The following is a 14,487-nucleotide window of genomic DNA, read 5'->3' as shown; positions in this document are numbered from 1 at the left end:
TCTGTGTACTTCAAAAGTGATCAACAAAATCAATCCAGAAATTATTTCTTCAATTTAAAATTTTGCTGTATAATCTCATCTCCAACTGTATTCCTCACACTTGTCTGCAAAGCACCACAAAACTGCACTTTCCTACTGAGGTTTATGATCTACTTATTCCTATTAATGCAGGCTAAGTGTAATTCTTAAGTCAACACGTACCTGTCAATGAAGGTATATTTCTACACTATTAATAACCATAGATGATCTTGAGTCCATGCATCTATGAACCTCGTTTGGATGTGTTTCAGTCACATTTACTAATTTTTACTTACAATTAGGGCTGCAACGATTAGTCGATGTAATCGGCGACATCGACTACAAAAAATCATCGACGCATCATAAACAGAACCTTCAATGGAAGCTCCAGTCACAAAGAACCACGTTGGTTTTTGTAACTGCAATGCACTACATGAACTTCTTGGAGCAGTATCGTTTGTTATTGTTTGTCAAGACTACACACAGTCCTACCAACGAAGAAGAATGTCTGAGGAGAAGAAGAATGTAATGGAAAATAAATGTGGTTGCAATGGCGAGTCAGATAGAGGAGGGGGAAGGAGATGGGAAAAAAAATTGAGACAAACTTTCTAAAGTGAGGGAGCACTTCACCGAAAAAAAAAAAAAAAAGCTGAATACAGATTATGTAAAGTGCAGCTTTCTTTTCACAGCAGCACCACCGTGATGCATGAGCATCTGAAACGAAAGCATCCTGGAGATGTGATGCTGCCTCTTGAGAATTTATGCTGGCGCTGTTAGTTATAGTTAGTTTATAAGTAACAAATTTACACCCGATCTGTTCGTTTTCAAATAATATTGTATTAGTGTGATGATGTTTTCTGATTGGTTCTATTCAGGTCATACAATGATTTCTTCAAAATGTCACATATATTTGTCTCTCTCCCCTTCCCCACCCCCTCTGGTGCTGCGCACTGACACCAGAAGGCATGGGCTTATTCAGTGCTAGCAGCAGCACGCAGGTGGCCAGTTGCTTGTGCTATAACAAGTTGACCTGGCGGCGATCAAAGCACATGTACTGTGCAAAGCATGTACACGGTCCACTGAGAAAAGAAGAGCGTTCATGGCACACCTTGCCGAGGAACATTCTCTCTTCTGCATGTCCTGGAGTCCTGTGCAGACTGGGAAAGACTGGGGGGGTTGGGGGGGGGGGGTTTGAGGGGGTACACGGTCATTCATTACAACCGCAAGAAGGTACGTGAATGAATATGAATAATGTTGCATCCGTGCCACAATGTTTTCCGAAATGTGCTAGAAGGTCATAAAAATGAATAATTCCAAATATCATATATACCTATGTCTGTTTTTTTTTGTCAGTGTGGCTTTGACATCACGGGCCTTAAGGCGCATACTAATTCAGCGTAAGCAGGAACACTCAAAATTGAATTAAAAAAAAAAATCAAGTGACAATGAGATACAAGGAAGGCAGATTTGCCAGCATGTGTGTCAGCTTTTATCCATCCAGATCAGAGAATTTCCAGTTCGATTGTCTCAAAACACCACTCACAATTACAGTTATTCCCAGTTGCATATAAAAAGCAACAGCGTCAGATCCCGGGTGGGGGGAGCAGGGTTGGGGGTAGTATGTATCGTGACTGGCAGAATAAAAGCGAAAAAAAAAAAAAAAAAAAAAAAGGTAACTTTTACAAGTATTACACATTTAATACAGTGGCGGTTAGACGCAAATCAAATGTATGTGTTTATTGTACAGTATAATATTAATATTAACAATAAGAGCAACTCAGTACTCAAAACGGTAAATATACAAGGCAGTCAGGATCGAACCAGGGGACTCTTGATTATAAGTCAGCAATTCATACCGCTGCACCACGGAAGCTATTGTATCATCCTTGAACCTTTTGTGAAAGTGTTTATTTGATCTTTGCACTTCAGGCTTTACACATTATATAGTTTATGTCTACATTTTGTCATTTATTACAAAAATATGAAAAACGTTTCAGTTTTAACAATGTATTTTTTGGTTAAGTTAAATGCACTTTTTTTTGTTTAAAGACTGTGTGCACTTTAGTTTGTATTGTTTAATGCATTTCTTTTTTATTGTGATGTTCACACTAATACAAAACCATCTGATTATTTTCAAATTCATATGTTTCACTGGTTATTTTCATTTGATTATTATTAATTTTAATCGTGTTAATGCAGAGACATCCGGGTGACATTCACAGGTTGACAGACATGAGCAGATGAGGTAAGACATGCACTGGAGCCCAGAACAGGATGTGCAACCACAGGTCGCAGGCATCAAAATAGTCAAGCATGAAATAATTGTGACTAATCGAAAAACTGAACGATTAGTCGACTACCAAAATAATCATTAGTTGCAGCCTTACTTACAATCCTGACAGTTGTAGTTTATAATTTTTTTTCATTTAATAATAATAATTCTTTTAAATTTATATAGTGCTTTTCTCACTACTCAAACCTCTCTCCACACAGGGAGAACCCAGGAAGCGAACAAGCAATATCCTTACTGCAAAGCACTTACTGGTCAATTGCTGCAATTTTCTACTGTATGTAAATGGCCTGAGTAGTTGATGTAGTGGCGAGTTTAGTGTGTCATTATTTACAACATACAAGGTCTACCTTAACATCATCTTAATAGAGATCAGTATTTTAAATATAATAGCCAAAATGACTGATGAATGTAAAGGTTACAGTTCATGTCTGTACACGATAGAACCATGTTAATTTTACCAAAATGATAGTTTCTGAAACATTTTAGTTTTTTAAAGACAGCTTGGAAGAAACAGAATTTGAACACTACAGTTTTATTTTCAAAAGATCGATAAAGGAAAAAAAACGTTGTTTTACAATTACAAGTTTTTAATAGCCTCAATTGTTTTATGTTAACTAGCGGTCCCCACTCAGCTACCCACAAGCAGTAGTGAAACAGTACAAACTTTAAAAATCAATTAAAAAATGTAATTTTGGCCAAGCAGAAGGTAGGTACGCTCCAACATCAAATGTTGACACAGTATCTGACCGTGTTCAGCTCTGGACAGGAGAGCGTTCCCTGCGTGGGGAGAAATAATTCTGGCAATCAGCAGCTATCCTCTAAAACACATGTAGCTCTGATCTCTCTCTCTCTCTCTCTCATATATATATACTAGCAAAATACCCGCGTTTCGCAGCGGAGAAGTAGTGTGTTAAAGAGGTTATGAAAAAGTAAAGGAAACATTTTAAAAATAACGTAACATGATTGTCAATGTAATTGTGTTGTCATTGTTATGAGTGTTGCTGTCATATATATATATATATATATATATATATACACACACATATACACACATACATGCACTTACAATAACATAGAAATCAATATAAACAACATTAACATCATTATCATATGAGAATATGAATATATAAGAAGCACATTTCATATAAATATAAATTATTAAACAGTAAAATCTTCTATAATTTGCTACCGTGGCTATTCGTTTGCCTGTCCAGGATTTTAAATCACCTGTAGCTCGCAAACCGTTTCACCTATTGACTTGAAATCTGGTACACATATAGTACGTCACGTCTACTATCCGCTTTATGGGTGATGATTGTATTACTCTTTTTATCTTTATTTTATTTTATTGTAGAATCAACTCCTATCTGCGCACACCAGGGCGGCCGTGGGCGGATGCGTATGGTGTATTCACTCCATGTTATCGTGCATTGCGCTGTCACTGGTATTTTGATAAAAGAATTTGAACAACATATAAGAAGCGTATAAATTATTAAACAGTAAAACATTAACATTTAAGAAGTAAAGTTACATTGAGTACTACTGCAGTGCCTTCGGGTATACCTCATTTTTTGTTTTCCCATTACATGCTTAAATGTATACATTTTTTGGTGTACCTACCAGAACACGCGACATATAACCGACCATGGGAGAAGCATGGATTTTAAACACGCATTGAGTTCATCTGCTGGTCTCCCTCGTGGAATAACTGGTAATGTTTGACTAAAATCTACAGCGAGTAAAACGACATTACCTCCTATTTTTTTTTTACGATCTCTGAGATCTTGCTTTTTTCGGTTCAAGGCTTCATAAGGTCTTTTATGATCCATGGTGTACTTATCCCAAACCATCATCTTTGAATGTTGCAAGACTTTCGCTTTGTATGTAGATTGGGGTAATTACATTCATGGCATTCGTTTTCTGAATCACAATCTGATTGTATGGGTGGTTACCTGCCAGGTTACGCTTGTGGTTGGTCAGCAAGTCGCCTTATGTCCGCCACGTGCCCTCTTTCTGTTCCCAGAAGCAGATCAAAGAATGGTTTTAATAGTTTACTTTCAAATAATGTAAAGAGTATGCGACACGTGTTTCTCCCTAATTCTGGGCTCATCAGGCATACACACTCACTGCATCCCCTCTCGGGAATCGAATCTCTATCGTCAGCACCAGAGTTGAAGCCCCTAACGTTGCGGTCAGCAAGTCGGCTAACATCCGCCATGTGCCGTCTTTCAGTTGCGAGAAGCAGATCATAGAATGGTTGAAATTGTTTACTTTCAAATTATGCAAAGAGTACGCGACACGTGTTTCGCCCTAATTCTGTGCTCTTCATGCATACACACTCATTGCATCCCCTCTCGGGAATCGAATTTCGAACGTCAGCACCAGAGGTGAAGCCCCTTACGTTGCGCTACGGCGTGTGGTTCGTTTATACCTCGTGTCTTCTCATTAAACTTTTATCTCGCGAATATGTTATTGCAATCCGCAGCGGGAGCGTTTCTATAAACTTAATTTAAACTTACGTTTTACACAGTGCTTTGTTTCCCTTATGAAGATGCTTGTATGCTTCACTCACTCGCTTCTTATTGTTTCGCTCCCTTCTCAATTGTTTAATGAATTTTTTGTTCTTCGCTGTTTGCGGCTCTTCCTTCATTTCTCCCTACTGCGTTCACAGTCTTTTCACGTGATTACGTGGGAGGCGTGATGACGTGACACTCAACTCCGCCTCCCACGGCCATCGAGCTGCCGTCCATTACAGTATATTGTCAAAAAAGAGGTTCCAGTTATGACCATTACGCGTTGAATTTCGAAATGAAACCTGCCTAACTTTTGTAAGTAAGCTGTAAGGAATGAGCCTGCCAAATTTCAGCCTTCCACCTACACGGGAAGTTGGAGAATTAGTGATGAGTCAGTCAGTCAGTGAGGGCTTTGCCTTTTATTAGTATAGATAAATATTGTGGAGAGAGGTAGACAGACTAGAACGGAGGCTGGCGCATGAGTGAGTTAGGACCTGCCCCCTCCCTTCAGCCTGCATCCATTCTCACGGGGTTAGCGCAAATAAAATTGGTACTGCAAGCGAACTATGATACTTCGCACTATGAGAGAAGTCGCGAAATCAACCGGAATGTTAAAGCAAATTATCAAAGAGAAAAAAAAAAAAAACACAATTTAAATCCGTCAAGTAGTTCCATCGTGAAAGGCGGACAAATATACAGACGCAAGATACAGATAGAGAGAGATAGACAGAGAAATAGATTAGTTACTTCAGTTACGGGCATTTTCTCTAGCTGCAGAAGGGCACCACCAACTTTGTGTATCAGATGAGTTAAATCCAGTACAGGAAGTCCATTTCTCACAGGTGTGTATCTGTATTACTCAGTTATTTACAAACTAACAGACCTTTAATTAGTACAGTTCACATTATAATCTCTCAGTGTATAATTTCTCAGAGAATGCATCAACACCTGACTTGACACAGCCTACTTTATGCTAACTTAACCTCAAGTAACCTAATATTAGTATAATATACATTACATAAATAATTATTGAAATACAATAATAGCAATATTAATACTGTAATACAACCAATTTCATTTGATTTAATTTATTGCATCCCAATGGAAGTTCCATCTTAAACAGCAATGTTGTTAGCCTGGACGTTATTAACAGTCATGACAGTATTGTGCATTTTTCTGTAATAGAACATAAAATATATAATTACTAAAACATTTACTTATTTGGCTGACACCTTTACCTGAAGTGACTTAAACATTTGATACACAACTGGTTCCATTTCTTTGTTTTCGCAGTTGGAGCACAGGCTGAAGAAGTGGCCTGTTCGTGGTCACAGTGTCAATAGTGGGATTTGATTCCACAAACTCATGGTTTGAAGTCCAAAGCATTAACCACTATGCCACACTGTCTGCCAAAAAGTACACCACACTACCACAGTAGTAACAGCAGCTTTAAAATGCTGATATACCTATTAAGATATTACCAAATTATCATTTAAGTAAGCTAGTATTGGAATCTTAAAGTGTGATGGACATGGGGATCCCTCCAATGTAACAACCAAGGGGAAAAATGTTATAATCTTGAGGGGATTTCAGCATAGGGTTTATAAAGGATGATATCAACAAGGACTACCTAATTTATCTTACCATGTGCACATTAAAAATTTATACTCTGACACATTCTCTCTAGTAAAAAAAGCAAAAAAATAAAAAAAATCATGTTCACTAAATAAAAATCCAAACATTGTATCTAACTGTTGAATTAGTGAATTCAAAGATAATTCAGGATATTTTCACTTAAATAAATTTAAGTGTCTTATAACCGCATACAGTGGAACCTCGGTTCACGAACGTCTCAGTACACGTACAAATCGGTTTACGACCAAAAAGCTCGCCAAACTTTTGCCTCGGTTCATGACCACACACTCGGTATACGAACAAGCCAGTTTCCCTTTCGGTTTGTACATGTTCAGTCGATTCCCTGTGCAGCGAGCAAGAGAGAGACCAAGAGAGTGCAACACACACACACACACACACACACACACAGGCAGCGCGAGAGAGAGACGCACGCGCACACACAGGCAGCGAGAGAGAGACGCACGCACACACACAGGCAGTGAGAGAGAGACGCACGCGCACACAGGCAGCGCGAGAGAGAAACGCACGCGCACACACAGGCAGCACGAGGAATAGACGCGCGTGCACACACACACAGGCAATGCGAGAGAGAGCTGCGCACACACACAGGCAGTGGGAGAGAGAGGGGGTAGGAAGGCTGTTAAAGAATGCACTGGGCTTGATTTTGTTTTCACTTCTGTTTACAGCGATCGGTTCGTAGCGTGCATTGTTGCAATGTTACTTTTCTTGGTGGTTTATTAAATTACAGATTTTTTCAAATGTTAATTTTTTCCCCTGTGCTTAAAACTCATATTAAAAAAAAAAAAAAAAAAGTGTTTTTAGCCAGCAGTTTGTAGCGCTATAGCGCGAACTATTGCAGTGTTAATTTTCTCTGTTGTTCAAGGTTTTCTCAGTGTTATTCAATGTTTTTACATTTAGTTTACTATTATGCTGTGCATTCTATGGTTTAATTAACTATATTTGTGCTTAAAAACTTAAAAAAAACATTTACATACAGTTCGTATGGTTTGGAACGGATTAATTGTATTTACATACAATCCTATGGGGGAAATTACTTCGGTTCACGACCAAATCGGGTTACGATTGTTTTGGAACGAATTATGGTCGTGAACCGAGGTTCCACTGTACTTTTAAAATCTGGTTTGTTACAGAATCACGGTTAGATTTGCAACTTTTGCCACTAAGGTTTATATTTACATCATTAGCTGGATACGAACAAACTAAAGATTAACAGATGAGCTACAGCGATTCGGTTTTCAAATGTCACAAAATCCCGGAACTTTAAATTTTCTCCATTTGCCCAAACTACTTTCCTGCATGAAATCAATCTTGTCAGCTTTACATTAATCTATTATTTCAGGAACTCCTGTAAAAAAAATCTTTGTTGTGCTATTTTCAAAGTATCATATGATTGATCAGATTTCTTTTATTACTTAGTCTGTGTACTAGTCCAGAAGTAAAATATTAACTGGACTTGGAGTTTAACTGGTTGAATGCATTACACTCACCAATGCACTCTTCAAAAATAAGTCATGTGGATTATACGAATGGGCATGGCTGGCTTCAAAAACCAAACAACACAAATTCAGCGCTTGCATATACGCATTTAGCAATGAAGGATGTTGCTTCTCCTATGCTGCAAACTGGCATAATCACAGTGCTTTGAAGCAATAAGTCATTTGGATTTTTGCATTATCAAATGAAGCAGATAATTTTCATCATTAGTGCAAGCAATCTAAATAGCTATTTTGTTTAGATTCTTGGCTTGACAGCGCACAGTCTTATATACAGAAGGCACAGTCTTATATACAGAACTGTATGTGTGATATTTCCCTCATGGCTGCAAACTGTACAAAGCCTGTTAGAAAATGGATGGATGGATGCTTAAAAAGACATCCATGGACATTTGACATATTCAGATAATGAATACGAAGCTTCCTGCCCTTTGCTTTTTAATACTGTTTCCTATACATACGATACAATTACTCACACCATCATTTTGTCTCCACTTACAATACTGTGACACTAAAAGTTTGCGGGTCAAAACTCACATTACTACTGGCTGGCAAATATACAAGCTATAAAGACATGGAAATGAACAGAAATTGATGAATTTACAAACACTTGGTCAGTAATGGCAATAAAACCTTGTACTTCTTTATATGTACTGCTTTGTGCCCAGGTAGGTACTATTATCAATACAGTGGAACCTTGGTTTGCGAGCATAATTCGTTCCGGAAACATGCTAATAGTCCAAAGCACTCGTATATCAAAGTGAATTTCCCCATAAGAAATAATGGAAACTCAGATTATTTGTTCCACAACCCAAAACTATTCATATAAAAATGATTAATACAAAATATAAAGTAAAAATACATAAAACAAATTAACTTGCACTTTACCTTTAAAAAGAATCATGGCTGGTGTGATTGAGTTTCTAAACTCTTGTGGGATTGCACCCAACGGGATGACACGCTGAAGAGCGTCCCAAAGCAATCGCAGTCTCCCAGCACTGTAGCAGTTCTCCATAAAAGCGAATCCGAAAAGATCACGGTCATGCTATAAGCACTTGCCGTCAATGGGTGATACAAGGAACAAGGAACATTATAAATGTGCAGGGCCCTGCCTGACTGTTGTGTCTTTGTATAAATAACCGCGCTGTTGCTGTTTCAAGCTGAATAAAGCTTGTGTTGCTAAAGTACCGAGACTCAGCTTCGTGTTTGAGGGTGCAAGACGGGGACTTGCACGTCACAGCACACACACAGTCACAATGCTAATGCTGTAGTAAACACTATACGCTCATACGGATGTTGACTATATGAGTGAGGCACGCCGACTCAGACGGAGAATAGGAGACGATTGCCCACAATCCCGCAGCGAGAGAGAGAGAACCACCATCAGCTCAGTTGTGATCACATGACGCTCAGCAGACAAACTTCTCGTACTGCAAGACCGTGCTCGTTTATCAAGTGAAAATTTATTAAAAATTTTTGCTCGTCTTGCAAAACACTCGTAAACCAAGTTACTCGCAAACCGAGGTTCCACTGTATATCAATAATCAAATTGTCCAATCACTCAAGAGTATCGAACCAATGCAGGATTCACTTCATGGCAGAACATCTTTTATATGTTGCCTCTCTCCACGAGCTTCATCTTTTTTGATCCACTCGAACCTAAACAGTAATCTTTGGAAAATGCCTGGGATTAAAGACCACTTGGAGAACTTTATGTAGATAATGTTTTTGCATCTTATGAATATCTATGCTTCAAATTTAATTTCTCAGCAACACAGTATTTCTACTACTTTGAATTTTGAAATTTTGCTAAAAGAAACCAACTTTCCACATTTCCCACCCATTTCTGTTACAGAAGAAATACTCAAAAATATCTCAAAGAATCTTCTTTTCAAAGATCCAAGGATACAGTGGGAAAAGTGTCATTCAATTAATATCTCAGAAAAAGGAGTTAAAGACAGCCATGCATTTTGGGGACATTTTCCCAGCTTACAAGAACTATTTTTGCCCATGGTCTTAGCCCTACTCTCGCCCTCTCTCTGGCGGGGGGTTGAATTCTGTTTTATGATGTGTGTTTCCCCCCCTAGTTTGACTATTAAGGTATTTGTTATACCAGTTCAACTTCATTGCATACAATGTTTTTTCTCCCACATATAGAAAAAACACCTCACATCTGATCAGTCACACGTTTTGGGTAATATTAAACAAGCACTATTCCTGCAGTGACATGTTAAAATTATCCTGTGCTGGAGAGAAAATTTCTAGACATGAGTTTTGGTTTTCTTTTCTACATGCGGACATTTGTTCCTTTATCATCATCACCGCGACACATTATTAAATGTGGTTTTGGTTCACTTTTTCTCACATAATACTTTTCCTTCTGAAGAAATGTGTCTACTTGCAATCATGCAGGCGTCCGGTACCAGCTTTCACCTGGAACTACCGATAGGGGGGTGGGGGGGGGTTGGGTTTGAGGGCAAGAACCATTATGTTTTGGAACATTGCTATCAACTGGTAATGAAAATATTGGTTCTTTTGACATCCACAGTACTCCTGATGTTAAAATTGGTAAATGTTTTGAAAAAATAATCAGAAATGTGTTAATGTATACATAGAGATCTGAACTTGACATTAAATTAGATTCTCAAAAATGGCAAGAGGGTGGATTTACAGGTTTGCACACACATTCAGCTTATATATATTTTACCTCCTCTTTGTTCGATCAGCTGCTGGCTTGCTGCTGCTGCCGTGTCGTGTGATCTGCATATCACATGACACTTCAACCATTTAAAAGCCTGTACAGCAGCTGTCCTACTCTGTCTTTTATTTCCGGCCCCGGGTGTGGTTAAATCTCTTGGCACAAAGTATCATCTCATGGGACACGAGTTCTTGGTCTTTTTTAGTTTATAATTTAAAATAGAAATAAGAATCTGAAAATTTAACAACATCACATTAAAGTTCGATAAATTCTGAAAAGAATGATATTAAACATATATGTAGGTTTTAAAATAAGCCCATCTAAAGAGTGACAAAAAAACGTGACATAAAAACATCACATAAAATCGTTGCGCTTTTAGGCTTAGAATTTTATATATATATATATATATATATATATATATATATATATATATATATATATATAGAGAGAGAGAGTAGATATACTGTATCTATCCATATCTCAAAGCAGTACCTTACTTTTTTTTTATCATATTATATATCCTAGAGCGAAGCCACAATGAAGCAAATTGAGGCAAGATTTTTTTTTCTTCTATAACATACCAAGTCATTTTTTTGTTCAGAAGATAGAAAGAATAACTGAAGATGTTTTGTTTCAGTGAGTAAAAGTAATTTGTAACTTCTACTTTCCTGTTAGATATTTGCTTAAACCCATTTTATGATGAGGCAGATCTAATTTCAGAGTTTAGTTTCAATAGGGCATTGTGACTTGTAGCAATTTAAAATGAACTTGGAACAAATCACCTATCCTACTAATCACTCCAAATAAAGTTAAGTATACTGTACTTTACTAGCAGACATTTGGCAGAAAATGATGATTAAGCCTAGAATTACTAACTACTACCATTTTTACCTCCTTAACTGGAATAAACCAATCTAACATTCTGACATTTATTTTATTAACAAGTACGTTAAAATTGCCTTGTACAAAATAGGTGGGATTTGAGGTGTAAAGCCATGAAGTAGAGGTGGTGCTCCAGTGGGGGTAATGGGTTCAGAAAGGTACACTGATGCTGCATTATTGCGAATAATGTTTACACAAATATATTACAGGGTGGGAAGGTATTGCAATGGCCGGGAACACACATTTATGTACCTTATAATAGCAAAAAAAAAATAAAAAATACTCTCTTTATTGGACAGTTTTTATGGAAGGGGGAAAAAAAAAATCATGGTGCAAAATCAATGCACCCATTTTTTAATATAAAACCTCCATTAAAGAGCTGCATTGATTCTTGGGATGAAGTCTTCCATCACACAGAGAGAGAGAGAGAGAGAGAGAGAGAGAGAGAGAGAAAAAATAGCAAAACACATCTACCTGCAAGTGTACAAAAAATTGACAGGGGGTATTATTCTATTATTAAACTCCTTACAAAGGGAGGGAAGAACCCAATGGAAATCCATAAGAGGTTGAATGCGATATATGGTGATGATCCACCTTTGTATTATAAGGTGAAGTTTTGGGCTAAGCAATTTAAATAGGGTCGGGAATCGACTGAAGATGATGCCCACATGGGGTGTCCAGGAAAGGAATCTTCACAGGAAATGTGGCAAAAAGTATAGGCCATGATTATGGAAGACTGTTGTACAAGTTTAATGTTATAGCCCATGAATTAGGCATTTCATCTGGCACAGTTTCCACAATTATCCAAACTAAACTGATGATGTAAAAGGCGAGTACCTGATGGGTGCTAACACTGGACATTTAGACTGGCTGTTACAGACGCAAATCAAATTTATGTTTTTATTGTATAATAGTAACAATATGAGCAGCTCAATACTCAAAACGTTAATTCTGGGAAGTGGCCAGGATCAAACTCACGACCTGTTGATTATAAGTCAGCAGTTCTTACTGCTGTACTACCAAAGCTGTCATTCCAACGACGTACACTAACCCAATTTCTTTTTCTTTGGTTATATTCTTCAATAAAAGCGCACTTGTTTTGTTATACTTGTACCTTTTGTGAAAGTGCTTATTTGATATTTGGACTTCAGTCTTCACACATTATACACTTCATGTCAAAATTTTGTCATTAGTACTAAAACATGAAGAGTTTGTCTTTTAGGTGTGTTTTCAACATTTCTTGTATTTCCCATCATCCTACACTTACATCTTTGTCTTTGTAACAAAGACACGGAACACATATGAAATGCATGTGTTCCAAATAACGATATTATACAGCTCCAGGAACCTCACTCCCAGATTAACAAGGCTTGATCTGGGAGAGCAGGCTGCTTGCGCTAATCGACACATTTACAAAACAAAATACACTGAATGGAGAGGTGTGAAGGGATTTAAGGTTGGCCAGGATTACGAGTTTTTTCATAGGCTTCAAGAATTTTAGTGTTAAAAGAAATTGCACCAGTATTTTCTCACAGACTGTTACTGGGGAGGAAACATGGGTTTACCAATCTGACCCTGAAGCTAAACAAGCTTATGCAAAAGGAATTATAATGGGATTTTATTTTCACAGTCGAGTAGGTAAATCAATGAACACCCCATGAAAATGTAAACAGCTGCATCTTTTCATATCACATTTTTTTCAAAACTCCAGTGACAGTAATTTGCTATTAAAATATAAAAAAATTGTGCCTGTTCCTCTTAAACTATACACCACCTGTGGAAAAACTGCTATATATCAAGCTTACCTGGTGTTATAGCAGGTGGCTTTTCTTCATCCTCACTAGAAGAATCCTCCTCATCTGAACTCTCATCCTTCTTCGCCTTTTTGGCAGCTGGACCATTACCAATCGCTTTTCTTTTCTTGGCCTCTGGAGACCTTAACCAAAGCAAATGTGAGATGTGTACTTGTATAAACATTCTTTTATTACCTCCAGCATTTGTTACCACTACAGCACAGGTTATGTTTATATATATATATATATATATATATATAAAAAAAAAAAAAAAAAAAAAAAAAGGTAATTCTCCAAATAATACAAATTAAAAGGTGGTAAGATTTTAAGAGAACGCATCTATGAACAAAAGAATGTTATTATTGCATCAATTTATATGATTAAGCGCAGAAAAACTAACCAGTGTGTATATACTCATATGCACATGCAAAACAGCAATTTATCAGCTGACTAATTTCAGCAGGTGCAAGATCTTACAGAAAATAGCCATATGAAAAGCACCCAATAAAGGAAATGATTTTAAAATTTCCAGAGGCATCATAACCTCCTGAGAGAAGACAGCTCTGTCAGATTTGCCATCTACCATCGCCCTGCTCTCAAGCATCACAGCAGGCTTAAACCGACTAAGACTGTAACAACTACAGCTATAGCAACCTAATACGAAGCTTGCTGTGTGACCCTGATTTAAATCGCTCAGGTTGCATGCTTTCCATACCTAATATTTATTCCTGGTTTGTAAACAAATAAACAAGCAAAGATGAAAATAAAGTTTGGTTCTACCTTGCTGATGGCATCTTGATTACTGACATTTAGCAATGACCAATGAGAGTTAATATATAAATGAGCTGGGCAGAGCATCTGTGCTGCACTTTCAAAAGTTGGGTATCTTGGTACGAAGCTCCACATTAATGAATCCAGTACAGTGAAGCTCTTGAAGTGATTTTTGGCCTTTGCCAAGGTATTCTAAAGTGTAATTCTATCAGGGAAGTGATCCAGAACCAAACTGCCATATCTGTAGCTCGGCAGGGACAGTGATAAGCAATTTGGCCACTGCTGTTTGACTCACGAGTGAAGAACAAAAGAGGCAAGCATTGTGAGGTGTAAACATAAAAAAAATCTATTAATTTTGGCATTTCCAGTA

At 37.5% G+C, this 14,487-nt stretch overlaps 1 protein-coding gene across 3 annotated transcripts in view; it reads right to left on the bottom strand.

Moving 5' to 3' along the window:
- nolc1 (nucleolar and coiled-body phosphoprotein 1) overlaps positions 1 to 14,487 on the bottom strand; it is a 58,961-nt gene that overhangs the window by 32,919 nt on the left and 11,555 nt on the right. For all 3 annotated transcript variants that reach the window (XM_028795206.2, XM_051922282.1, XM_028795208.2), the window contains exon 3: positions 13,359 to 13,489. In XM_028795206.2, the coding sequence (XP_028651039.2) occupies positions 13,359 to 13,489 (131 nt within the window). The remainder of the gene's footprint in view (positions 1 to 13,358; positions 13,490 to 14,487) is intronic.

This window comes from Erpetoichthys calabaricus, chromosome 2 (assembly GCF_900747795.2).
Source record: "Erpetoichthys calabaricus chromosome 2, fErpCal1.3, whole genome shotgun sequence".
Taxonomy (NCBI): Eukaryota; Metazoa; Chordata; class Cladistia; order Polypteriformes; family Polypteridae; genus Erpetoichthys; species Erpetoichthys calabaricus.
This window is presented reverse-complemented; position numbering and strand designations above follow the sequence as displayed.